General features: G+C 42.3%; 1 protein-coding gene across 1 annotated transcript in view; it reads left to right on the top strand.

Moving 5' to 3' along the window:
* Nucleotides 1-27,336, top strand: part of clasp1a (cytoplasmic linker associated protein 1a) — a 328,274-nt gene that overhangs the window by 169,286 nt on the left and 131,652 nt on the right. The window contains exons 14-18 of the mRNA XM_060827050.1: nucleotides 2,124-2,194; nucleotides 5,838-5,897; nucleotides 6,425-6,502; nucleotides 15,388-15,555; nucleotides 18,551-18,600. Coding sequence (XP_060683033.1) covers nucleotides 2,124-2,194; nucleotides 5,838-5,897; nucleotides 6,425-6,502; nucleotides 15,388-15,555; nucleotides 18,551-18,600 — 427 coding nt within the window. The remainder of the gene's footprint in view (nucleotides 1-2,123; nucleotides 2,195-5,837; nucleotides 5,898-6,424; nucleotides 6,503-15,387; nucleotides 15,556-18,550; nucleotides 18,601-27,336) is intronic.

The following is a 27,336-nucleotide window of genomic DNA, read 5'->3' as shown; positions in this document are numbered from 1 at the left end:
TGGCTCAAAGGTAGAAGACAGAGGATGGTGGTGGAGGGTTGTTTTTCAGACTGGAGGCCTGTGACCAGTGGAATGCCAAAAGGATTGGTGCTGGGTCCACTACGTTTCGTCATTTATATAAATGATTTGGATGTGAGCATAAAAGGTGTAGTTAGTAAGTTTGCAGATGACACCAAAATTGGACAGCGAAGGAGGTTACCTCAAATTTCAACAGGATCTTGATCAGATGAGCCATTGGGCTGAGAAGTGGCAGATGGCGTTTAATTCTGATAAATACAAGGTGCTGCATTTTGGGAATCTTAGCAAGACTTATACACTTAATGGTAAGGTCCTAGGGAGTGTTGCTGAACAAAGAGACCTTGGAGTGCAGGTAGATAGGATCGTGAAGAAGGTGTTTGGTATGCTTTCCCTTATTGGTCAGATTACAGGAGTTGGGAGGTCATGTTGCAGCTGTACAGGACACTGTTGGAATATTGGGTGCAATTCTGGTTTCCTTCCTATTGGAAAGATGATGTGAAACTTGAAAGGGTTCAGAAAAGATTTAGAAAGATGTTGCCAGGGTTGATGGATTTGAACTATAGGGAGAGGCTAAACAGGCTGGGGCTGTTTTCCCTGGAGCATCGGAGGCTGAGGGGGTGACCTTATAGGGTTTACAAAATTATGAGGGGCATGGATAGGGTAAATAGGCAAAGTCTTTTCCCTGGGATGGGGAAGCCCAGAACTAGAAGGCATAGGTTTAGGGTGAGAGGGGAATGATATGAAAAAGTTGTCTCATAGGTCTATTTTAAGCCAAGGGTGGTACAATTGCAACATTTAAGAGGCATTTGGATGGGTATATGAATAGGAAGGGTTTGGAGGGATATGGGCCGGGTGCTGACAGGTTGGACTAGATTACGGTGGGATATCTGGTCAACATGGAAGGGTTGGATCGAAGGATCTGTTTTCATGCTGTATATATGTATGATTCCCAGGAGGTAGTGAGTGTGGTTTAGACACCCCGGTTGGCCGGACTTTGGGATCGGTGTTTCTCGTCAGGTTAGAGGCATTTCCAATCTGCTCTTAAATCTGGATTTGAAAGCAGCATGTCATGGCTGTTATGTGATGTGATGTGACTCGTCATCCCAAGTCTCCACAATCGTGACCCAGTTCTTAAGGTTTTTTCATTTTTTTCAAAATATTTGAGAGCCTGCCCCTGTTTTGAGGTGCCTTTGACCTTACTTGTTATTACATCCCATTGTTGCTTTTAAACTAGAGGGACTCTTTAAGGCTTTCGAACTTTGAGAACTTACTTGGTATCCTGAACTGTACTCTGAGCCGACCCTTTGAGCATTAATTGGACAATTTGGGGCAACTGTGTGTGTTGCCTATGGATTAGATTACTGCAGATAGATTAGATTACTTACAGTAGTGGAAACAGGCCCTTCGGCCCAACAAGTCCACGTTGACCCTCCGAAGAGCAATGCACCCACACCCATTCCCCTACATTTACCCCTTCACCTAACACTACAGGCAATTTAGCATGGCCAATTCACCTAACCTGCACATTTTTGGACTGTGGGAAGAAACCGGAGCACCCGGAGGAAACCCAAGCAGACACGAGGAGAATGTGTAAACTCCACACAGACAGTTGCCTGAGGCGGGAATTGAAGCCGGGTGTCTGGTGCTGTGAGGCAGCAGTGCTAACCAGTGTGCCACCGTGCCACCCTACGTGCTGGCTGCTGCCTTCTACTGTTTAAACCTGATGGTGGGGTCCTATAGCTTGCAGATTAATTGTGAACTGAGAATGTAATTTGCAGTCAAACTTAATCTTTTATTATTGTAACTCAAACGAGTAATTATTTACCTGAGTAACTTGTTTAGACCAGAATGGAAGTTGAATGCATAAGAGTTCTTTATAATGCAGCTGCAAGTCTATTCAGTAGTTATAAATCTTCAGTTCGTGCACTGTCATTACATTGTATACAGTAGCTTTAATGCTTTAGAATTTAAAAAGGGAACCATTTTGATAAGGAAAAGTAAGGCTCAGCCGAGATTTAACATGAATATCCGTCTCCCAGTAATCACTGGATAATTGTAATAATACTTGCTATGTATTGAGTCTAATCTTAGAAAATCTTTTTCAGCATACACACTTCCATCGATTAATACCTATCATTTCAAGCAATTGTGCATCGAAGTCTGTGGCAGTACGGAGGTAAGCTTCAATTTGTGTTACATAACTGTGTTTGTGTGGTACTGATGAGGTGGAAAATCCAGCATAGTTTCAACCAGAATTCAGTGTGGGTTGTGTTCTTGTGTCCCATTCTTCTCAGTGCCAGTTCAGGCCACCTTCAAGGGCTCAGATCAACTGGCTATTTAGACATGAGCTACCTTGCAAATTTAAATCTTTATTTACTGCAGTTATGCAGAGTAGGTAGAGGCTTCTTCATTGCACAGTTGTTTCAGGTCTTGGATAGCCACGTCATCATTCTGCCTTGAAATAATCCTTCAAGCAGCTGCTGTTCCCAGTCTTGATCAACTCTGCTTTACGTGTCTATCTCTGTCAAAATCTACCCACAGATCACCTTGGCATTGGAGTCGAACAGAATTGATCAATCTGTGATCAGAGAGTTCCTTGGACTATCTGATGGTTGACCATTTTATGCAAGTCAAATCCCAGCCTAGATTTGGTAGCTTCTCTGGCTGCTTGGCTGTATTCCTCCCTGTTTTGGGCAGAGATCAATTTTTTTTTGGGTTGTGTTACATATTCAGTTGTTCAATTTGAAGAACATTTGCAGACTAAGACCAGGTAGAAGAGGAGGATTGGGTCTTTTCCTAAAGGAAAAAATCTCTTTGGTTGTAACAAAATTTTAAATAATTTTTAACATTCAGGAATATTTCATTAGTCATAATTAAGAAGATAGTTGCAGGGTTTTCACGAGTGAAAGAAAGAGGAATTGTATTACTTACTAATCCCAAGAAAAATAATAAAATGGGACCTCAAACACTGACGTGAGTATGATATTTATGAAGGGGATAATCTCCAGTACAACAGGAAGATATATATTTCCAAGCAGAGAGTTCAGATCACATGATGTCGGGCCTATCTTTGGATGGTGGTCATTATGTTGAGTAAGGATCCACAGCCTTCCTGGATAAGTTATGCTCTTAATTGAGAAGTTAAATTTATCAGTTTAGAATTTGTTAGAAGTTTGAAGATCCAAATGCTATCTGATTCTGATAATTAGGTATTTGCTTTTTCAATGTGAAGAAGTTGATCAATTCCTGAAGTTAATTCTTATTAGAATTAAACAAATAAATGGGATTGAAGTGCTTTCCCTTGGCTAATTCATTGTTAAACCTTAAATTTCATATGGTCAAACTTCTAATAAAAACTAAAGTTTAAAAACAAATAAAGAGTTCCAATTTTGTATTTATATATCTGTTTAAATTTGCATTAACAGTAATGTTTTCCCTTGTGTACTTCATCTTATGATGATATTAGATTTGGAATCATAAACACCATTCAGAAAATATTTAATTCACTTTCAAGTCTTCATTATTCAAGTAGTACAACTGATGGTTTTTGTCAGGGCAATGGTGTACATTGTAGAAAATAATTTGTAAGTATCTAATGCAGAACATATCTTTGTTGCCTTCATGGAGAAACTTGGTACTGTAGACATTTTGTTGAGTCTTCTTGTTGCCAGTGTTGTCATGGGATACTTAACTGTGTGAGACATTTCTTATGTCAATTTGTTTTATCTTCTAACTATGAATATGGAATTTTTCACTTTCAATTAGTATTATTTCAAATATTTAAACATGAAAACATTTCCCACCCCACTTTCAAATTTTGACTTTTACAATTTGATTACCCTAAGTACTAAAATAATGAATTAGATCAAATTGTTTCACTGAGCTGAATTTCATTTTATGGAAGGATTTCATGACAGTTCATACTATTGTAAAACTAGCTACTTAATTCAGGATGTCACTGAAGGGAAGGCTGATACTGAGATTAAAATAGTGTTGACTTTATTATGTGGATGTTACATCATATGCATAATAATTTCACTCTTCTGATGTGTCAATAGCATTCACCCTCTTCCCCCAGAGATGTTTAAAGCAGCAAAAATATTTTCAGATTTCAGGTACAGATTCAAACATAACTATGTCACACTACAATTATAAAGCATAAAAAGAGATACAGGAAAGATCCCATACTTGGAAGAAGCAGAAAATTGATTTCAAATTGCAGATTAATCATGGAAAAAATAAATATGAATATTTCCTCTGTAACCCTCCTCAACTTTCATCAAAGATATTCCACCCTGGAAATCAGTTTAGGGTCTCCTTTGTACCCTTCCCTATCTTTCAGTATGTGAGGAGACCAAAGGAACATATAGTATCCTAACTAAGCTCTCACTCCGAGCTGTATGCAAAGACACAATATTTTTGACAATATTTGTCCTTTTAACAGCATTCCGAAACAGATTATTTGGTTCTCGATGTAGATTTGCTCACTGACTTGGAAGGTTTGTTTTCAGACATTTCGTCACCATACTCGTAACATCTTCAGTGAGCCTCTGAATGAAGCACTGATGGTGTAGCCTGCTTTCTATTTGTCTGTTTGGATCAGTGATGTCATTTCCTTTGGTGACGTCATTTCCTATGGCAATATCATTTCCTGTTTTTTCCTCGGGGGTGGTAAATGGGATCCAACTCAATGTGTTTGTTGGTAAGAGTTCCAGTTGGAATGCCATGCTTCTCGGAATTCTTGTGCGTGTCACTGTTTGGCTTGTCCAGGGTTGGATGTCTTGTCCCAATTGACTTCAGACTGAAGATGTTACCTCATATGGCGACAAAATGACTGAAAACGATCCTTCCAGCTCAGCAAGTAAACCTATATCCAGAGCCTCAAACTAAGTTTCAAATCTTCTTAAAACTTGCTAGTTTATTTGGCATTTATCACAGCATGGTGAGGCATCCCTGACCATAACAGGTGCTCTGTAAATGGAAGCCTTGCTTTATTTATTTATTAAAAATTCATACTTTTTCACTGGAACTTGCAGAATACAACATCAGTAATAAACTACGTTTCTCCATAAGCAGTGAAATGTAACATTGATAAATGTAGTCCTTTGCATTTTAGCTGATATTATGGGGTTTGAATTATTAAAAATAGGCTGGGTAGATTGGGATAATTTTCACTGTGGTTTAGGATGTTAAGTGGTGACCTTATAAGATCATGAGGGGCAGCGAAGGTGAATAGCAAGACTCTTTTCCCAAGAGTGGAGGAGTTCAAAACTAGGGGACATATTTTTAAGGTGAGAGGAGAAAGTTTTAAAGACGTTTTTTGAAGAATACCGAGGGACAACTTTTTTGTGTGTGTGAGAGAGAAATTAACTGCCAGAGGAAATGTTTGGACATGTACAGTTACAACATATAAAAGAAATTTGGATAAGTACTGAATAGGAAAAGTTTGGAAGTGTATGGGCCAATTGCAGGCAAGTGGGACTGGTTTAGTTTGGGAACATGGTCAGCATAGACTTGTTGGACTGAAAGGTTTGTTGCCATGCTGCATGACTTGATGCCTGTAAATGGATTTAAATAATAAATGCTCATAAGTTATACAATTATAGCAAATGTGTGAGATACTCCGTGACTCACTGTGAGATACTCCTACTCATTCTCAGGCTATAACCAACCTTATGAGGCATAATCTATGATAAACATTTTGAGTTTTGAAATGCAACAGATATAAAAGATGAATATGTATTTATTTGTAATACTTAGGCAATGAATATTACACTCAAGAATATTTTTATTTGCAAAATTAAACTTTTTTTGAACAGGCGTTCATTTGAATTTTTGGATCGGCTGCTTCTGGAATGGCAAACACACTCACTAGAAAAGTAAGTAAATAGTCAAGGGGCTTTTCTGTGAAGTAGGGTGTAACTTTTTTTTTGGTTGCAACTAAGTATATCTTAAAATGGAAGCAACCTTTTGAATTGCATCATACGGCAAAGCAAATTATACCTGAACAGAACTAAATTGTAGAGTCATTGGTCATGATTAGAATTGTAAGTACTTATGGTCAGACAAATAGATTATTGAAAAATATATTCTTCAGACTAGTGGGCAACTTGGAGATTTGAAAAGTTTAAATAACGCAAGTGGCAAGATCATTGAATGTGGTAGCTATGCTGTTTCCATAGTAATCAAGGGAAAGCCTTTGAAAATGTATTCTCAGGCTTATTTTCCTCTTTTTGTTTTCAAAAGCTGTGGGAGATGAAACTGAAGTTGGGAGGGGTTATGCTGCCTGATCGTAAATGTAATGATGGTTTATGCTGGATGATAATTTTCTTTATGAAGTGGGGCACATGAAATGTTAGTTTTGAGATGAGCCTCTTGTTATAATAATATTATCCTCTTTTGTTAGACATGTAACACTTTTGGCTGAAACAATAAAGAAAGGGATCCATGACGCAGATTCAGAAGCAAGACTGGAAGCTCGAAAGTAAGTTGTTTTTCATTATGTAACTTCGCAGTAATGGATGTAAAATACGTTTGATATCTTTACTATTAGCCTGTTAAAATCCAATCATGGAAGAATTGAATTTTGATTGTCCACAGTATTGATCACTTTATTCACTACTTAGTTTAAATTTATCTTCTGTTTTAGAATGTTGTCTCTGTCTGAGATTAAGGTACATGTCCAGGAATTCGAAATATGGGACTGAAGTGCAATCAGTCCTGAAGGCTGATTTACCATTGTGAATAGCTCAAAAGTATTTAAATATTGGTGCCACTTCTCATTATTCATAAGAGATGTACTAGGAACTGTAATGTTTTGTTGGATGTGTCCAAACTATTACTTTTTGACTAACTTCTAAGATTAAGATCCAAGGCGCCAATTTCTTGATTAGGCTTCTTTCTTTCTTCTCTGCTCATTTGACCGAGACAAACTTTTGTGGTTGAAACAAATATACTTGCCAATACTGCAAGTGTTCATGTATGTGTGCTATGATGATAGAGAACACAGTCAGAAAGGTTTTCTTGAGGTTTTACTCAGCAGAGAGTTGTTATTGTTGGAACCAAATGAAGGTAAAGTAATAAAATACTTGGAATTCTGCACACGAATAGAGAGATTATAGTTTGGGGAAGGTTAGATTAAGCAGATTAGAGTCCATTAAAATTAAGGAGCTATTCAGGGAAACTTTTGTTGTGGTTGGTAACTTCGCAGCATTCAGGCTGGGTTTGATGGTCCAACTGCTTTCATGTAAAGGTCCTGATGCTTCCTGTCACAAGGTAAAAACAATGACTGCAGATGCTGGAAACCAGATTCTGGATTAGTGGTGCTGGAAGAGCACAGCAGTTCAGGCAGCAGCCGCTTCCTGTCACAAGGCAGTTTAAGGCTGCAGATGGATAATTTGTCTATTCTTCTGGACACTGTACTGGAGGTTAAATTTCTTCCAAAAACCTAAAAGAATTGTGTGCAGAGTGTGAAATACTTGCATCAGCAGACAGGATTCAAAAACTTACAATGCGATAAGGGCAAAGTACTACAGATCCTGAAAATCACGGGATCCCGATACAGATTTAAAGGTAATGTTTCAAGTCTAATCTGACTCCTCTTTGGGGAAAGAAATAAAGGTAACTTCCCACGTCTTTGTCTCAAGATGCTGTCCGATATGCTTAGATTCATGAGCACTTTGATTTTAGCTCAAAACCGTACAAATTAGATAAAGAGATGGAGAAGAGAAGGAATACACTCTGGGACCCTGGTTCTCTGATCAGCGAGGAGGAAATCCCAGCTCCACAAACCTGACTTTTCAAAATGGGCACAATACATCTGCTTTTTGGTCCAGTGGGTGGACTGGAGTAAGCGTTGCACTATGCAACCTGGGAACAACCAAATTAGCTGCCAGTTTCTGAAGTGAGTTAGAACTTGAATGCTATGTCAAATTTGAGTCGTAGAGTCATACAGCACGAAAATAACCCTTTGGTCCAACTCATCTAAACTAAACTCATTTCCCAAACTAAACTAGTCCCGCCTAGCTGCAGTTAGCCCATGTCTCTCTGAACCTTTTCCTATTCATGTAGCTGTCAAAATGTCATTTAAATGTTGTAACTGTATCTGCATCTTGTACTTCCTGTGGCAGTTCATTCCACACACGAACCACTCTGTGTGAAAAATATTGCCACTGACGTCCCTTTTTAAATCTTTCTCCTCTCAACTTAAAAAAAATCCATAGTTTTGAACACCCCCACCCTAGAGAAAACACCTTTGTTATTCGCCGTATCTATGCCCCTCATGATTTTATAAATTTCTATAAAGTTACCTCTCAACCTCCTGTGTTCCAATGGAAGAAATCCCAGCCTATCTAACCTCTCCTTATAACTCAAACCCTTGATTCCCATGATATCGAAAGTGGAACAGGCTTGGAAGGCCTACTCCTCCCACTTTGTTTGTGCTACCATACCTGGGATTAATTTATTGAACCTACTCTTGATTTGCCTCCAGTAAATCTTTCCTTAGATAAGTGTATTATACTCTTCATGGTATTCCAGGTGTGTCTGTCGAGTGCATTGTATGGCTTTAGCAAGACTTCCCTATTTTTGCTCTGTTCCATTCCTTTTGAAAGCAAGGCCAACATTCCATTTGCATTCATTATTGCCGTCCCAACTTGTTTGCCAGCTTGTTATGATTCAGGCACAAGGATTACCAAATCATTTTGAATTGTAGCTTTTTGCATTTTTTCTTAATTCATATAACATTCATCTCTTTTTTTTATTCTTCCTGCCAAAGCGCATACTCTCTCTTTTTTTCCCACCTCATGATCTGCCACTCATGAAACCTGTACATATCCCTCTGCAGAATTCTTCTGTGGCCTTCTAATCTAGTTTTGTGTCATTCATAATCCTGGCTAAATTACATTCATTTTCCTCATGCAAGCCATTAATATATGTTGTAAATTAATATGGTTCCACCGATGATCCCTATGGCTCTCCACTTATTTCAGGTTATGATCCTGAAAAAGCCCACCTCCTCCTAACTATCTGTTTTCTTTTAGTTAGAGTGATAGAGATGTACAGCATGGAAACAGATCCTTCGGTCCAGCTCATCCATGCTGACCAGATATCTCAAACCAATCTAGTCCCACTTGCTAGCACCCGGCCCATATCCCTCCAAACTCTTCCTATTCATATACCCATCCAAATGCCTCTTAAATGTTGCAATTGTACCAGCCAGCTCCCACTACTTCCACTGGCAGCTCATTCCATACACGTACTATCCTCTGCGTGAAAAAGTTGCCCCTTAGGTGTCTTTTATGTCTTTCCCCTCTCACCCTAAACCTATGCCCTCTAGTTCTGGACTCCCGACCCTAGGGAAGAGATTTTGTAAACCTCAATAAGGTCACCCCTCAGCCTCCGACACTGCAGGGAAAATAGCCCCAGCTTGTTCAGCCTCTCCCGATAGCTCAAATCTTCCAACCCTGGCAACATCCTTGTAAATCTTTTCTGAACCCTTTCAAGTTTCACAACATCTGAGATGGGCTCAAGTGCATATACTTCAACGCAAGGAGTATCAGAAATAAGGTGGGTGAACTTAAGGCGTGGATCGGTACCTGGGACTACGATGTTGTGGCTAACACGGAAACGTGGATAGATGAGGGACAGGAATGGTTGTTGAAGGTTCCTGGTTACAGATGTTTCAGTAAGATTAGGGAGGGTGGTAAAAAAGGAGGGGGGGGTGGCATTGCTAATTAGAAATGGTATAACGGCTGCAGAAAGGAAGTTTGAAGAGGATCTGCCTTTGGAGGTAGTATGGGCTGAAGTCAGAAATAGGAAAGGTGCAGTCACCTTGTTGGGTGTTTACTATAGGCCCCCCAATAGCAGCAGAGATGTGGAGAAACAGATTGGGAAACAGATTTTGGAAAGGTGCAGAAGCCACAGGGTCGTAGTCATGGGCGACTTCAACTTCCCAAATATTGATTGGAAGCTCTTTAGATCAAGTAGATTGGATGGGGCAGTGTTTGTGCAGTGTGTCCAGGAAGCTTTTCTAACTCAGTATGTAGATTGTCCAATCAGAGGGGAGGCCATATTGGATTTGGTACTCGGTAATGAACCGGGACAAGTGATGGGCTTGTTAGTGGGTGAACATTTTGGTGATGGTGACCACAATTCTGTGACTTTCACCTTGGTTATGGAGAGAGATAGGTGCGCACAACAGGGTAGATTTTATAATTGGGGGAAGGGAAATTACGATGCTGTAAGACAGGATTTGAGGAGCATAAGTTGGGAGCATAGGCTGTCAGGGAAGGATGTGGTGGAAATGTGGGAACTTTTTCAAGGAACAGACACGACGTGTCCTTGATATGTATGTACCTATCAGGCAGGAAAGAAATGGTCGTGTGAGGGAGCCTTGGTTGACGAGGGAGGTTGAATGTCTAGTAAAGAGGAAGGAGGCTTACATAAGGTTGAGGAAACAGGGTTCAGATAGAGCAGTGGAGGGATACAGGATAGCCAGAAGGGACCTGAAGAAAGGGATTAGGAGAGCTAAGAGAGGGCATGAAAAATCCTTGGCGGATAGGATCAAGGATAACCCCAAGGCATTTTATGCGTATGTGAGAAACATGAGAATGACGAGAACGAGGGTAGGTCCGATCAAGGACAGTAGTGGGAGATTGTGTATCGAGCGGAAGAGATAGGAGAGGTCTTGAATGAGTACTTTTCTTCAGTATTTACGAACGAGAGGTATCGTATTGTTGAAGAGGAGAGTGTGAAACGGACTGGTAAGCTAGAAGAGATACTTGTTAGGAAGGAAGATGTGTTGGACATTTTGAACAACTTGAGGATAGACAAGTCCCCCGGGCCTGACGGGATATATCCTAGGATTATGTGGGAAGCAAGAGAGGAAATTGCAGTACTGTTGGCAATGATCTTTTCGTCTTCACTGTCAACGGGGGTGGTACCAGGGGACTGGAGAGTAGCGAATGTTGTGCCCCTGTTCACAAAAGGGAATAGGGATAACCCCGGGAATTACAGGCCAGTTAGTCTTACTTCTGTGGTAGGCAAAGTAATGGAAAAGGTACTGAGGGATAGGATTTATGAGTATCTGGAAAGACACAGCTTGATTAGGGACAGGCAGCACGGATTTGTGAAGGGTAGGTCTTGCCTTACAAGTCTTATTGAATTCTTTGAGGAGGTGACCAAGCATGTGGATGAGGGTAGAGCAGTGGATGTAGTGTACGTGGATTTTAGTAAGGCATTTGATAAGGTTCCCCATGGTAAGCTTATGCGGAAAGTCAGGAGGCATGGGATAGAGGGAAATTTGGCCAATTGGATAGAAAACTGGCTAACCGGTCGAAGTCAGAGTGGTGGTAGATGGTAAATATTCAGCCTGGAGCCCAGTTACAAGTGGAGTTCCGCAGAGATCAGTTCTGGGTCCTTTGCTGTTTGTAATTTTTATTAATGACTTGGATGAGGGAGTCGAAGGGTGGGTCAGTAAATTTGCAGATGATACGAAGATTGGTGGAGTTGTGGACAGTGAGGAGGGCTGTTGTCGGCTGCAAAGGGACTTAGATATGATGCAGAGCTGGGCTGAGGAGTGGCAGATGGAGTTCAACCCTGCCAAGTGTGAGGTTGTCCATTTTGGAAGAACAAATAAGAATGCGGAATACAGGGTTAACGGTAGGGTTCTTAGTCAGGTGGAGGAACAGAGGGATCTTGGGGTCTATGTACATAGATCTTTGAAAATTGCCACTCAGGTGGATAGAGCTTGTAAGAAGGCCTATGGTGTATTAGCGTTCATTAGCAGAGGGATTGAATTCAAGAGTCGTGAAGTGATGTTGCAGCTGTACAGGACTTTGGTTAGGCCACATTTGGAGTACTGTGTGCAGTTCTGGTCGCCTCACTTTAGGAAAGATGTGGAAGGTTTGGAGAGGGTGCAGAGAAGATTTACCAGGATGTTGCCTGGAATGGAGAATAGGTGTTACGAGGATAGGTTGAGAATTCTCGGCCTTTTCTCGTTGGAACGGCGAAGGATGAGGGGTGACTTGATAGAGGTTTATAAGATGATCAGAGGAATATATAGAGTAGACAGTCAGAAACTTTTTCCCTGGGTACAACAGAGTGTTACAAGGGGACATAAATTTAAGGTGAAGGGTGGAAGGTATAGGGGAGATATCAGGGGTGGGTTCTTTACCCATAGAGTGGTGGGGGCATGGAATGCGCTGCCGTGGGAGTGGTAGAGTCAGAATCATTGGCAACCTTTGGGCACAACATCGTGGGCCGAAGGGCCTGTTCTGTGCTGTATTGTTCTATGTTCTATGTTTCCGATAGGAAGGAAACCAGAATTGCACGCAATATTCCAACAGTGGCCTAACCAATGTCCTGTACAGCCGCAACATGACCTCCCAACTCCTGTACTCAATACTCTGATCGATAAAGGAACGCATACTAAACGCCGCCTTCACTATCCTATCTACCTGCGACTCCACTTTCAAGGAGCTATGAACCTGCACTCCAAGGTCTCTTTGTTCAGCAATGCTGTTAAATCCTCTATCTATTGCTTTTCACACTAGGGGCTCTTAACTTACTAAGTAGCCTAATATGCAGTGCATAATCTTGAAATCCAAATATATTGCATCCTTGGCTTGTCCTTTATCCTGCTTGTTACCTCCTCAAAGATTTCTAATAAAGTTATCAGGCGTGATGTTCCCCTTTGTAAAGCCATGCTGACTCTGCTTGATTATGTTATGCATTTTGGCCTGCTATTTCATCTTTTATAATAGGCTGTAACATTTTCCAAATAACATGGTAAGCTAACTGCCTGATAATTACGTATTGTCATTTCTCGTTCCTTTTTAAATAACAGTGTAATGTTGACAATTTTCCAATTCTCTGGCACCTTGTTGGAATCGAATGATTATTGGATGATTACTACCAATGCATCTATTGTCTTTGTTGCTACTTACTTTAGTATCCTAGGATGCGTCCTATCATGTCCAGGATCCTAATTGGGTTTTAGCCCCATTACTTTCCTTGATGCGTTACCTCCATTTAATAGTTCCTGTGTTCATTTCCTCTGCCCTTTTTTTGCCCTTGATTATTCAGTATTTTTGGAATCATATTAGTGTCTTCTACCATGAAGACTGATGCAAAATATTTATTGAAATCCTCTGCTAATTCCTGGTTCCCCATTATTGTTTCCCTAATCTCATTCACTAAAGGACCTATGTTCCCTTTGGCCTTTCTCTTTGGTTTTATATACTTAAATAACGTCTTGCTGTTTGTTATATTATTATTTGCAAGTTTACCTTCAAAATGTCTTTTTTTTTTCCTTTTTATAATTTGCTTGGACCCTTTTGTTGATTTTTACAAGTTGCCCACTTCTCTGACTTACCATTTAAAAAAAAACAAAGAACTGTTGATCCTTGGGATGTGAAACCAAAGTAGAAATTGTTGAGAAACCCAGTAAGTCTGACAGCATCTGTGGGGAGAAAGCAGAGCTAACATTTTGAGTCTGGAGATTCTTTATCACATTAATGATGAGTCACTGGATCTGAAATTTTAACTCTTTCTCCCCACAGATGCTGCCAGACCTGCTGGCTTTCTTCAGTGATTTCTGTTTTTGCCTCCGACTTATCATAAACCTTTGCCACATTGTATGTTTTGCCTATTCTTATGCTACCTTAAATATCCATGTACATCCATCATTGGCCTATCTCCTTCCTCGAATCTTTCTTTCTCAATAATGTTTGTTATGAACCATAAACTGTTTTCTTAAACATCTGTCTTCATTCCTCAACCATCTTTGCTGCTAAGCTTATTTCCAAGTCCACTCCAGCTAGTTCTGATCTCATTCTTCTGTAATTTCCCTCATTTTAGTTCGGTATAGTTGTTTCTGACCAAAGTTTTTCCCCCTCGAACTAAATGTTAAATTCTACCATGTTATGGTCACTGTTTTCTTGGAGATATTTACTCTCAGGTATTTATTAAATCTGCCACATTACACATCACCAGATCTAAAATAGCCTGTTCCCTGGTTGGATCCACAGATATTGTTCACTGCAACTGTCCTGAATACAATCTGAATTATTCTTCTTGGCTAATATTGCCAATCTGACTTTCCTAATCTACTTGAAAATTAAAGTCACCCAAGATTAATGTTGTCTTTTTCACGATTTATACACTGTCCTCCCACGTAATTATTATTAAAAAACCTGTAGACTACTCCTACCAGTGTTGTCTTCCCCTGTTACTTCCTACCCTCCACCCTTATGGATTCTACATCATCAGATCCAAGACCTTTGTTATAGAGATCTGAAAAGCAGTAAATGGCATTCAGTATTTTTGATTGAGTGAACAGTTTTAATTCTCAAACTTGTGCTGAATTGATTTATGTATTACTGTTAATGATTTTTTTCCAACATTTCAAAAAAAAATCTTTTCTCCCCTCATTGACAAGTAGCACTACCTGGTCAAGAGAGCGGGGAACTGGTTATCTCCCTGTCTCTGGCAATGTGATGGTTGTAGCAATGAGACGGCTTGCAGGTGACTTCTGTGCGAAAGATTCTCTCCTTTTTGCTCCTTACGTCATAGGCAGCTTGGATCCTTATAATTTGGCAAATAAGAGATGTGTTGTGTACCTCATTAAACCAAGAGCGAGCACATTAAAGCATTCTCTGTATTTGTTTTTCTAATTGTGAAAGAGCTAGAATTTTCCACAGTGGGACTTTGTTTATAGAACTTACCTAAAAACTGTTGTCTGCAGCTTTTTGGCCATCAAATTTAGTGCTATCTGTTCTTTTCCTAATTTGATGTTTTATTTGATATGGAATTGTCATTAAGTTATGTAGATTATATGCTGACATTTTACAGCCTTCTCAATGCTACGTTAAGTTTGACAATTTCATACATGGACCAGGTCCTCCCTTTCCTTTGCCTATTTCAGTTTTTCTCCTTTTTTGCTCTGACAGTAACCTAGCTGCTCTAGGGACGTACTTTGTTTCTCTTCTTGCTTCTTCGCCTTTGGCCTTACTCTGTGACCCTGTAAGACTAACTCTTTTGTTATTCAATCTCATATTTTCCACCCAATCACACACCTTCCTTTGTCAGACACCACCCACTCTCACTCAAATATATTACATCTGTATTACCATTGCATCTCTAGTACTCTTGCAGAACAGGCTCAGTGGACTGACTGGCTTACTACCATTTGTACTCCTTATGATCTCTCTCGAAATACGCAGTTCTAATGAAAGATCAACAACCTAAAATGTTAGGTCTGTTTCACTCTCCACAGATGTTGTCTGACCTGCTGAGATGTTCCAGCATTTTCTGTTTTTATTGCAGTATATGCTGATCTAGTATTCATACTGTCTTTCATATTTTTAGAGTGTATTGGGATTTTCACAGTCACTTCAGTAGAGAGGCTGAAATATTGTTTAATTCGTTGGAACCTGCCTACCAGAAACCTCTGCAGTCTCATTTGAAAAACTCAGACAGCATTGTTTCCTTACCACAATCTGATCGCTCGTCATCCAGCTCACAAGAAAGCCTAAAGTAAGAACTATGATGTACTTGAATTCTAAGCTTAACAGTACAGTATAACAGCTGTGCCTACAATTCCTTGAAGATAATGTTTTCATAACATTGGTCCAAGTAAAATTACCATATTATTTACATGATTATGTACAAGTGGGATAGTATCTTGTCTGCAAATGTGTTGCTGGTCAAAGCACAGCAGGTTAGGCAGCATCTCAGGAATAGAGAATTCGACGTTTCGAGCATAAGCCCTTCATCAGGAATAAGAGAGAGAGAGCCAAGCCGGCTGAGATAAAAGGTAGGGAGGAGGGACTAGGGGGAGGGGCGATGGAGGTGGGATAGGTGGAAGGAGGTCAAGGTGAGGGTGATAGGCCGGAGTGGGGTGGGGGCGGAGAGGTCAGGAAGAGGATTGCAGGTTAGGAGGGCGGTGCTGAGTTGAGGGAACCGACTGAGACAAGGTGGGGGGAGGGGAAATGAGGAAGCTGGAGAAATCTGAATTCATACCTTGTGGTTGGAGGGTTCCCAGGCGGAAGATGAGGCGCTCCTCCTCCAGCCGTCGTGTAGTTGTGTTCTGCCGGTGGAGGAGTCCAAGGACCTGCATGTCCTCGGTGGAGTGGGAGGGGGAGTTAAAGTGTTGAGCCACGGGGTGATTGGGTTGGTTGGTTCGGGCGGCCCAGAGGTGTTCTCTGAAGCGTTCCGCAAGTAAGCGGCCTGTCTCACCAATATAGAGGAGGCCACATCGGGTGCAGCGGATGCAATAGATGATGTGTGTGGAGGTACAGGTGAACTTGTGGCGGATATGGAAGGATCCCTTGGGGCCTTGGAGGGAAGTGAGTGTGGAGGTGTGGGCGCAAGTTTTACATTTCCTGCGGTTGCAGGGGAAGGTGCCGGGGGTGGAGGTTGGGTTGGTGGGGGGTGTGGATCTGACAAGGGAGTCACGAAGGGAGTGGTCCTTGCGGAACGCTGATAGGGGAGGGGAGGGAAATATATCCTTGGTGGTGGGGTCCGTTTGGAGGTGGCGGAAATGGCGGCGGATAATACGTTGTATGCGCAGGTTGGTGGGGTGGTAGGTGAGAACCAGTGGGGTTCTGTCTTGGTGGCGGTTGGAGGAGCGGGGCTCAAGGGCGGAGGAGCGGGAAGTGGAGGAGATGCGGTGGAGGGCATCGTCGATCACGTCTGGGGGGAATCTGCGGTCCTTGAAGAAGGAGGCCATCTGGGTTGTGCGGTGTTGGAATTGGTCCTCCTGGGAGCAGATGCGGCGGAGACGAAGGAATTGGGAATATGGGATGGCGTTTTTACAGGGGGCAGGGTGGGAGGAGGTGTAGTCCAGGTAGCTGTGGGAGTCAGTCGGTTTATAATAGATGTCTGTGTTGAGTCGGTCGCCCGAGATAGAAATGGAAAGGTCTAGGAAGGGGAGGGAGGAGTCTGAGACAGTCCAGGTGAATTTCAGGTCGGGATGGAAGGTGTTAGTAAAGTTGATGAACTGTTCAACCTCCTCGTGGGAGCACGAGGCAGCGCCGATACAGTCATCGATGTAGCGGAGGAAAAGGTGGGGGGTGGTGCCAGTGTAGTTGCGGAAGATGGACTGTTCCACATATCCTACAAAGAGGCAGGCATAGCTGGGGCCCATGCGGGTGCCCATGGCAACTCCTTTAGTTTGGAGGAAGTGGGAGGATTGAAAAGAGAAGTTATTCAGGGTGAGGACCAGTTCAGTCAGTCGAAGGAGGGTGTCAGTGGAAGGGTACTGGTTAGTGCGGCGGGAAAGGACCAATTCCAACACCGCACAACCCAGATGGCCTCCTTCTTCAAGGACCGCAGATTCCCCCCAGACGTGATCGACGATGCCCTCCACCGCATCTCCTCCACTTCCCGCTCCTCCGCCCTTGAGCCCCGCTCCTCCAACCGCCACCAAGACAGAACCCCACTGGTTCTCACCTACCACCCCACCAACCTGCGCATACAACGTATTATCCGCCGCCATTTCCGCCACCTCCAAACGGACCCCACCACCAAGGATATATTTCCCTCCCCTCCCCTATCAGCGTTCCGCAAGGACCACTCCCTTCGTGACTCCCTTGTCAGATCCACACCCCCCACCAACCCAACCTCCACCCCCGGCACCTTCCCCTGCAACCGCAGGAAATGTAAAACTTGCGCCCACACCTCCACACTCACTTCCCTCCAAGGCCCCAAGGGATCCTTCCATATCCGCCACAAGTTCACCTGTACCTCCACACACATCATCTATTGCATCCGCTGCACCCGATGTGGCCTCCTCTATATTGGTGAGACAGGCCGCTTACTTGCGGAACGCTTCAGAGAACACCTCTGGGCCGCCCGAACCAACCAACCCAATCACCCCGTGGCTCAACACTTTAACTCCCCCTCCCACTCCACCGAGGACATGCAGGTCCTTGGACTCCTCCACCGGCAGAACACAACTACACGACGGCTGGAGGAGGAGCGCCTCATCTTCCGCCTGGGAACCCTCCAACCACAAGGTATGAATTCAGATTTCTCCAGCTTCCTCATTTCCCCTCCCCCCACCTTGTCTCAGTCGGTTCCCTCAACTCAGCACCGCCCTCCTAACCTGCAATCCTCTTCCTGACCTCTCCGCCCCCACCCCACTCCGGCCTATCACCCTCACCTTGACCTCCTTCCACCTATCCCACCTCCATCGCCCCTCCCCCTAGTCCCTCCTCCCTACCTTTTATCTCAGCCGGCTTGGCTCTCTCTCTCTTATTCCTGATGAAGGGCTTATGCTCGAAACGTCGAATTCTCTATTCCTGAGATGCTGCCTAACCTGCTGTGCTTTGACCAGCAACACATTTGCAGCTGTGATCTCCAGCATCTGCAGACCTCATTTTTTACTCGAGGATAGTATCTTGTCACCTCACATTGTTTTCCTCATTTACAGTGGAATTTAAATTCTCTACCTTCTGAGAATGGGCAATGTATTATGTATGCAAAAACCTATTGGACCTAATACCTCTTCCAATCTATCTTTCTCTAGTCGCCCCCTGTCTACAAAACGCAGTCCTACTGGAAGCACTGTATCACGAGGTAAGTGGGGACACTGTTTTTAATTTACATCAATCAGCATAAAGTGGAGTGGTGTGGTATCTGAAATAATGGAAGTGATCACTCCAACCCACAACTTGCTTTTGAGGAAGATGATTTTCACACTGTCCTTCCCCTCCCTCTCCCCCAAAAAAAGAAAAACATTGTCTTCAGGTTCCCTTTCTGTCCCCAAACCATTACTCACTCTTGATGGATTTTTAGTTTGACAATAATTTGTGAAAACGAGGATTTCCTTCCAGTGACTATTTGGATATTTTTAGGTTCTGCCAGCAATTTTAACATTGATTGAGATATCCTCCCAACCTGTATGTGTTGTTTTTAGTTTAAATCAATTAAATTTGGTTGAACTTGTCCATTTAAAGTTTTGTGCTAATCCCTTCAGTCTGAGTGGCATATTTGTTTCAAGCTTGACAAGCATATGTTGCAGGTTAAGACTAAGCCACTCAGTTAAAGACTAATGTAAAACTTTGTTATTAAAGAAGATCATGTACACATGACAGTTAAAGGCTGCTAAAGCAAGGAAAAGGCATAACAGTTACACTTATCAGAAAGACCAAGTGACTTGGATTCCCAGTTAAGAACAGCAAAGCCTCTTCCTTCTTTGAGACAAAACACTTCTAAATTTTCATGATGTCCAATAAAGTCCCTGACTACCTGCAAAAAAAATGAAAGAACCATGGATGCTGTAAATCAGAAACAAAGGCAGGTTGCTGGCAAAGTTCAGCAGGTCTGGCAGTATCTGTGATGAGAAATCAGACTTAACGTTTCGGGTCTGAGGAAGGGTCACCGGACCCGAAATGTTAAGTTTGAATTCTGTACACAGATGCTGTCAGACCTGCTGAGCTTTGTTAGCAACTTGTTTTTGTGCCTGACTAACTGTCTCTCCTGCTTCTTTCCTACCACAAAAAAAACCTCAATTTTGATGTTGACAGAAAAATTACTAATTAACTGCCCCAAACTCTAGCATGGTTGATTTTGCTTGATCTAATACCTAGGCCAGCCTTCTGTTTTATCTGGGAATCCTCTATACATGCATGCAAAACAAAACTTCCACAATGCTTATCTTAGATTCTCTTTTGGATCAACCACCTCCCCTTAATTAAAATTGTTAATTCAATTTTCTTGTGATGTAGTAATAGTTAATTTAATTTGGCCTTTTATATCTATGTAAATTGCTTTAAACATAAGATAATGGGCCATTTTCTCATGACTGCAAAAACTCTTACAATGGACATGTATGTTTGTGTTTCACAGTGCAAGGGCAAGGTTTCTGATAAAATTGAGGTTTCTTTTTACCCATACAAGGTTAAGTTGCAAGATAAGAGCTCACGGTCTCAGAGTTAATATATTGGCCTGGATAGAGAACTGGTTAATGGAAGGAAAAGTGAGTGGGGAGAATGGGGGTTCTTTCTCAGGTTGGTAAGCTGTGACCAATGGGGATCTGCTGGGACTGTAGCTGTTTATGATATATTAATGAATTGGAGTAAGGAAATGAGTGTACTGGAGACAACTTTGCAGATGACATTGAAGTAAATGGGAAGGCAGGTTGTGAGTGAGACATGTAAAGATATTGATAGGTTAACTGAGTGGGTGAAAATTTGGCAAATAAAGTGTGAAAGTGTGAAGTTGTTCATTTTGGAAGAACAGAATATTATTTAAATGAAGCAAAAATACTGGAACGCAGAGAGACTCGGGAGCACTTATAGAGTCAGAAAGCACAGAAACAGACCTTTGTCTAACTTGTCTGAGCCGAACAGACATCCCAATCTGATCGAGTCCCATTTGCCAGTATTTGGCTCATATCCCTCTGAACCATTCCTTCTATTCCTGAGATGCTGCCTAACCTGCTGTGCTTTGACCAGCAACACATTTGCAGCTGTGATCTCCAGCATCTGCAGACCTCATTTTTTACTATTTATATATCCATCCAAATGCCTTTTAAATGTTTTAATTGTACTTGCCTCCACCACTTCCTCTGGCAGCTCGTTCCATAGGTGCGTCACCCTCTGTGAAAAAGCTACCCCATATATCCTTTTTTAATCTTGGCCCTGTCATTTAAAACCTATGCCCTCTATTTTTGGACTCAGCCACCCTTGGAAAAAAGTACTTGGCTGTTTATTCTGTCCATGACCCTCGTGGTCTTATAAACCTCTGCAACGTCATCCATCAGTCTCTGATGCTCCAGAGAAAAGACCCACCTTATTCACCCTTTTCGTTGGAGGCAGTTCAGGGACGATTCACTAGGATGATTCCTGGGACGGAGAGATTGTCTTATGAGCGCTGACTAAAAATGTTAAAAACTCTACTCCCTAGACTTCAGAAGAATGAATGATGATCTTATTGAAGGCATGTAGGATTTTTAAGGGGCTTGATAGGGTAAATGTTGAGTAGATGCTTTCCATCTGGGGTGAATATAGGATCAAAGGTCAGAATCTCAGAATTAGTATTGATTTAAAACTGAGATGGGGAAGAATTTCTTGAGGGTTGAGCATCTTTGGAACTACTTGCCACAGTGAGCTATGGGGTCCAAGTCCTTGTGTGCATTTAAGGTTGAGGATTTGCCAGGAAAGTGGATGTGAAGAATGTTGGATTAGCTACGATCCTATTGAATTGCAGGACAAGCTCGAGGGCTGAATGGCCTTCTCCTGATCTTATTTCTTATGGTCTTATGACCTTGGAAGACAAACAATATCTTGTAAAGTAGGCAGTTTACGAAATTATTCAAACTGGTTTCAAGTTCAGTGTAGATAAGCGAAAAATGATCTGCCTCAATAAAATGTTAATACTTGCTGAAGTGAAATTCAGAGAGCCGTGGAGTTGCCATATGATTTACTGCTCATTATATCTGAATAACTTGAAGAAACACTCCACAGAATGGAAACTTTTGTCCAACTCGTCCATGCGGACAAGATATCTTAACGTAATCTAGTCCCATTTGGCAGCACTTCCCATATCCCTCTAAACCCTTCCTATTCATATATCCATCAAGATGCCTTTAAATGTTGTAATTGTACCAGCCTCTACCACTCCCTCTGGCAGTTCATTCCATACATGCACCACTCTCTGCGTGAAAAAATTGCCCCTTAAGTCCCTTTTAAATTTTTCCCCTCTCAACCTAAACCTATGCCCTCTAGTTCTGGACTTCCCCACCCCAGGGAAAAGACCGTGTTTGTTTACCCTATCCATGCCTCTCATGATTTTATAAACCTCAATAAAGTCACCCCTCAGCCCCCAATGCTTCAGGGAATACAGCCCCAGCTGATTCAGCGCCTCCCAGTAGCTCAAATCCTCCAAACCTGGCAACATTCTTGTAAGTCTTTTCTGGGCCCTTTCAAATTTCACGTTCTTCCGACAGGATGGAGACCAGAATTGCACAAAATGTTCCAAAAGTGGCCCAATTAATGTCCTGTCCAACTGCAACATGACCTCCCAACTCCTGTACTCAAATACTCTGACCAATAACAGAAAGCACACCAAATGCCACCTTCGCTATCCTATCTACCTGTGACTCCAGTTTTATGGACTTGTGAACCTGCACTATGAGGTCTCTTTGTTCAGCAACAGTCCCCAGGACTTTACCATTAAGTGTATACGTCCTGCTCTGATTTGCCTTTCCAAAATGCAGCTCCTCACATTTATCTAAATTAAACTCCATCGGCCACTCCTCAGCTCATTGATCAAGATCCTGTTGTACTCTGAGTTAACCTTTTTTTGCTGTCCACTACACCTCCAATCTTGGTGTCATCTGCAAACTTACTATACGTCCTATGTTCATTTATATAAATATGAAAATCAGTGGACTCAGCACTGATCCTTGTGGCACACCACTGGTCACAGACCTCTGGTCTGAAAAGCTACCCTCCACCATCACCACCACCACCACTCCCTGTCTTCTACCTTCATGGCAATTCTCCCTGTATTCCATGAGATCTAACGTTGCTAATGGATCTTCCATGAGGAACTTTGTCAACTGCCTTACTGAAGTCCATATAGCTCATATTCACCGCTCTGCCCTCATCAGTCCTTTTTGTTACTACTTCAAAAAACTCAGTCAAGGTCGTGAGACATGATTTCTCGCGCACAAAGCCATGTTGACTTTCCCTAATCAGTCCTTGACTTTCCAAATGCATATAAATCCTGTCACTCAGGATTCCCTCCAACAATTTGCCCACCACTGATCTGTAGTTCCCTGGCTTTTCCTTACCACTTTTCTTAAATAGTGGCACCATGTTAGCCAGCTTTCAGTCTTCTGGCATCTTCCCAGTGACTATTGATGATGCAAATATATCAGCAGGGGGTGCAGCAATCACTTCCCTAGCTTCCCCCAAGTTCTAGGGATTTATCTACTTTTATGCATTTTAAGACATCCAGCACCACCACCTCTGTATTATGGACGCTTTTCAAGATGTCACCATCTATTTCCCCACATTTGGTATCTTCCATGTCCTTCTGCACGTAAACAATGATGCAAAATACTCATTTAGTATCTCCTTCATCTCCTGCGGTTCCAGACATAGCCTGTCTTGCTGATCTTTGAGAGGCCCTATTCTCTCCCTAGTTACATTTTGTCCTTAATATATCTATAAGATCCTTTTGCATTCTCCATAATCCTATTTGCCAAAGCTATCTGATGTCCCCTTTTTGCCCGCCTGATTTCCTTCTTAAGTAGGGCGGCACGGTGGCACAGTGGTTAGCACTGCTGCCTCACAGCGCCTGTAGACCCGGGTTCAATTCCCGACTCAGGCGACTGACTGTGTGGAGTTTGCACATTCTCCCCGTGTCTGCATGGGTTTCCTCCGGGTGCTCCGGTTTCCTCCCACAGTCACAAAGATGTGCGGGTCAGATGAATTGGCCAAGCTAAATTGCCCGTGGTGTTAGGTAAGGGGTAAATGTAGGGGTATGGGTGGGTTGCGCTTCGGCGGGTCGGTGTGGACTTGTTGGGCCGAAGGGCCTGTTTCCACACTGTAAGTCTAAGTCTAATCTAATCTATACACCTCTGGCCTTTATACTCTTCTAAGAATTCACTGTGCTGTCTGTACCTGACATATGCTTCCTTTTTCTTAACCACAATCTCAATTTCTCTAGTCATCAAGAATTCCCTATACTTACCAGCCTTGCCTTTCACCTGAACAGAAATATACTGTCTCTGGACTCTCATTGTCTCACTTTTGAAGGCTTCCCATTTTCTGGTCATCCCTTTACCTGTGAATACCTGCCCCCATATTCCTGTCTAATACCATAAAAATTGGCCTTTCTCCAATTTAGAACTTCAACTTTTAGATCTGGTCTATCCTTTTCCATCACTATTTTAAAACTCATAGAATTGGGGTCACTGGCCCCAAAATGCTCCCCCACTGATACCGCTGTCCCTTGCCCTGCCTTATTTCTCAAGAGTAGGTCACTTTGCGCCTTTTCTAGTAGGTACATCCCATGTTGAATCAGAAAGTTTTCTTGTACACACTTAACAAATTCCGCTCCATCTAAACCCTTAACAATATGGCAGTCCAAGTCTATGTTTGGAAATTTAAAACCCCCTACCATAACTACCCTATTATTCTTGCAAATAACTGCCTTACAAATTTGTTTCTCATTTTCCTCTTGACTATTTGAGTGGGGGGGAAGGGAGGGATTGAATGGGAGTGTCTATAATACAATCTCAATAAGGTGATTATCTCCATCTTGTTTGTCAGTTCCATCCAAATAAATTCCCTGGATGTGTTCCCAATAATTCCCCCTGTGACTTCTATCCTTCGTATTGCATTTGTATCCTGCAACGTTAAGCTGCCAGTTGTAGAGTCATAGAGATGTACATTGAAACAGACCCTTTGGTCCATCCCGTCCATGCCGACCAGGTATCCCAACCCAATCTAGTCCCACCTGCCAGCACCCGGCCCATATCCCTCCAAACCCTTCCTATTCATTTACCCATCCAAATGCCTCTTAAATGTTGCAATTGTACCAGCTTCCACCACTTCCTCTGGCAGCTCATTCCATACACATACCACCCTCTGCATGAAAAAGTTGCCCCTTAGGACTCTTTTATGTCTTTCCCCTCTCACCCTAAACCAATGTCCTCTTGTTTTGGACTCCCTGACCCCAGGGAAAAGACTTTGCCGATTTACCCTATCCATGCCCCTCATAATTTTGTAAACCTCTATAAGGTTACTCCTCAGCCTCTGACGCTCCAGGGAAAACAGCCCCAGCCTGTTCAATCTCTCTCTATAGCTCGAATCCTCCAACCCTGGCAACATCCTTGTAAATCTTTTCTGAACCCTTTCAAGTTTCACAACATCTTTCTGATAGGAAGGAGACCAGAATTGCATGCAATATTCCAACAGTGGCCTAACCAATGTCCTGTACAGCTGCAACGTGACCTCCCAACTCCCTTACTCAATACTCTGACCAATAAAGGAAAACATACCAAATCTATCCATCCCTAAGCCATGTCTCTGTAGTTGCTAAATATCCCAGTCCCATGTTCCTAACCAAGTGCTGAGTTCATCTGCCTTCCCTGTTAGACATCTTGCATTCAAGGACATGCAGCTTACCTTATCAGTCCTACCTTGTTCTCTGCTTTGTTCTTACCTGCCTGACTTACTCCTTTTCCCAACTGTACCAGTCTCAGATTGATCTCTTGCCTCACTATTTCCCTGGGTCCCACTAAACTTTTTAGTTTAAGTCCTCCTGAGCAGCTCTAACAAATCTCCATGCCAGTATATTAGTCCCCTTCCAATTCAGGTGCAATCCGTCCTCCTTGTGTGGGTCACATCTGTCCCAGAAGAGATTCCAATGTTCCAAAAATGTGAATCCTTCTCCCATGCGCTAGCTCCTCATCCACATGTTAATCTGCTCTATCCTCCTATTCCAACCTTCACTCCCTCTTAGCACCAGGCATAATCCAGATATTATTGAGGACCTCCTTTTTAAATTCCCACCTAACTTTATATACTCTCTCTTCAGAATTTCATCCTTTTCCCTTCCTGTGTTGTGAATTCCAATGTGTACAAAGACCTGCTGTTGGTGGTTCTTCACCCTCTGTGAGACATGCTTGATCTTGGCACCAGGGAGGCAACCCACCAATCTGATGTTTCGCTGCCAGCTGCAAAAGAGTCCCCCATTACAATCCATCACTTAGAACTCGACCTCCCCTTCATTACATCAGCGCCACTCTCAGTACTAGAAGCTTGGCTGTTCATGCTACATTCCCCTGAGAGCCTAACACAACCTATATTTTCCAAAACAGCATACTTGTTTGAGATGAGGATAGCCATAGGAGACTCCTGCCCTCCCTGCCAACCGGTCCTACCTTTCCTGTAGTTAACCCATCTACCTGACTGTATCTGTTGCTTTTCTCCCTTCATATAAGTGCCATCCATCGCACCCCCTAGCTCCTGTAAATTCCTTATTGCCTTTAACTACAGCTCCAAACAATCCATGCGATCTGATAGGTTTTGCAGCCAAAGACATAATCATCATTAACGTAGAAACTCTCCCTAAACTCCCACATCTGACAGGAAGAGCACATCACTGTACTAAAAGGTTTGCTCCTTCACCAGACCCAGAAAATAGCACTGTCTTATTGTCTTAAGAAAACAGTTCTCCAGGCTAACTTAATACTTATGTCGTATATTTTTAAAAAATTTAATCAAGAGACAGATCTCAATAAACATATAATCAAGAAAAACACCCACTCTACTCACTATTGGAAAATTACAGCAAAGCTACACTTAAACACTATGCACTTATCTCTTACTGTGCTGTGACCTCTCCTACACCAGCTCCTCCAAGGTCAGCTGTGAATTTCACTGTTTGTTAATTTTTCCTAGACACACTCCAATGTCCAGAGATACTTGGACTCAAACAGTAAAGGCAGTAACTGTGCAGATTCACTGCTGTGTCAAGTAGCAGTAAAGGTTTCTCTCTCTGACCGTGTGGTCACTGCCTTTGTCTGTCTATCTTTTTAAAGTGCTGTTGTTTTGATCTTTTGTCCCACTTAAGTTCCAAAACAATGCAACAGCATATAAAACTATAATTGCTGCTCCTAGATTTCGAGGAAACCACCTCCAACTCCTAAAATACCTCAAAATAAGAGCAGCTCTTACACCAACAGTTTTTTCCAGTCCTTTATCTTGGATTACCCAGAATCCTTTTGTGCCTTTCAAAATCACAAGAAAGTCGAAACCGCTGTATTCTAGTTAAATAATTTTGAAGCAGAGTCACTGTTGTAATGTAGGAAATGTAGCAGCCATATTGTGCAGGTGATTTCCTGCAAACAGGTAAAGTGATATAGAGTAGGCAATCTGCTTTTATGGTATTGATTGAGGAACGAATAAGGACCAGGACACTGAAATAAAAACAGAATAATGTGAGTGCTGGGGATATCAATTAAAAACAGGAAGAACTGGAGACACTCAGCATGTGTGGCAAAATTTGTGAATAGAGAAGGAGTTGAAGATTGAGTCAAGTATGGCTCTTCAAGTTCCAAAGAGAAATCTTATTGGGTTCAATATTGATTCTGTTTTTCTCTCTCCACAGATGCTGCCACTCCTGCTGAGTTTCTCCAGCACTTCCTCTTTTTATATTAGCCAGGATGTCATGAATAACTTCCATGCTCCTCTTTGAAATGCTGCAATGAGATATTTATGCTTATTTTAGAGAGCCCATGAGGCCTTGGATTAGCATGTTACACAAATGGCAGCACCCCTTTAAGTGCTGAAC

The sequence above is a fragment of the Hemiscyllium ocellatum genome, chromosome 7 (genome assembly GCF_020745735.1).
Source record: "Hemiscyllium ocellatum isolate sHemOce1 chromosome 7, sHemOce1.pat.X.cur, whole genome shotgun sequence".
Lineage (NCBI taxonomy): Eukaryota > Metazoa > Chordata > Chondrichthyes > Orectolobiformes > Hemiscylliidae > Hemiscyllium > Hemiscyllium ocellatum.
The sequence above is the reverse complement of the archived record's forward strand: the minus strand, read 5'-3'. Positions and strand labels throughout refer to the sequence as shown.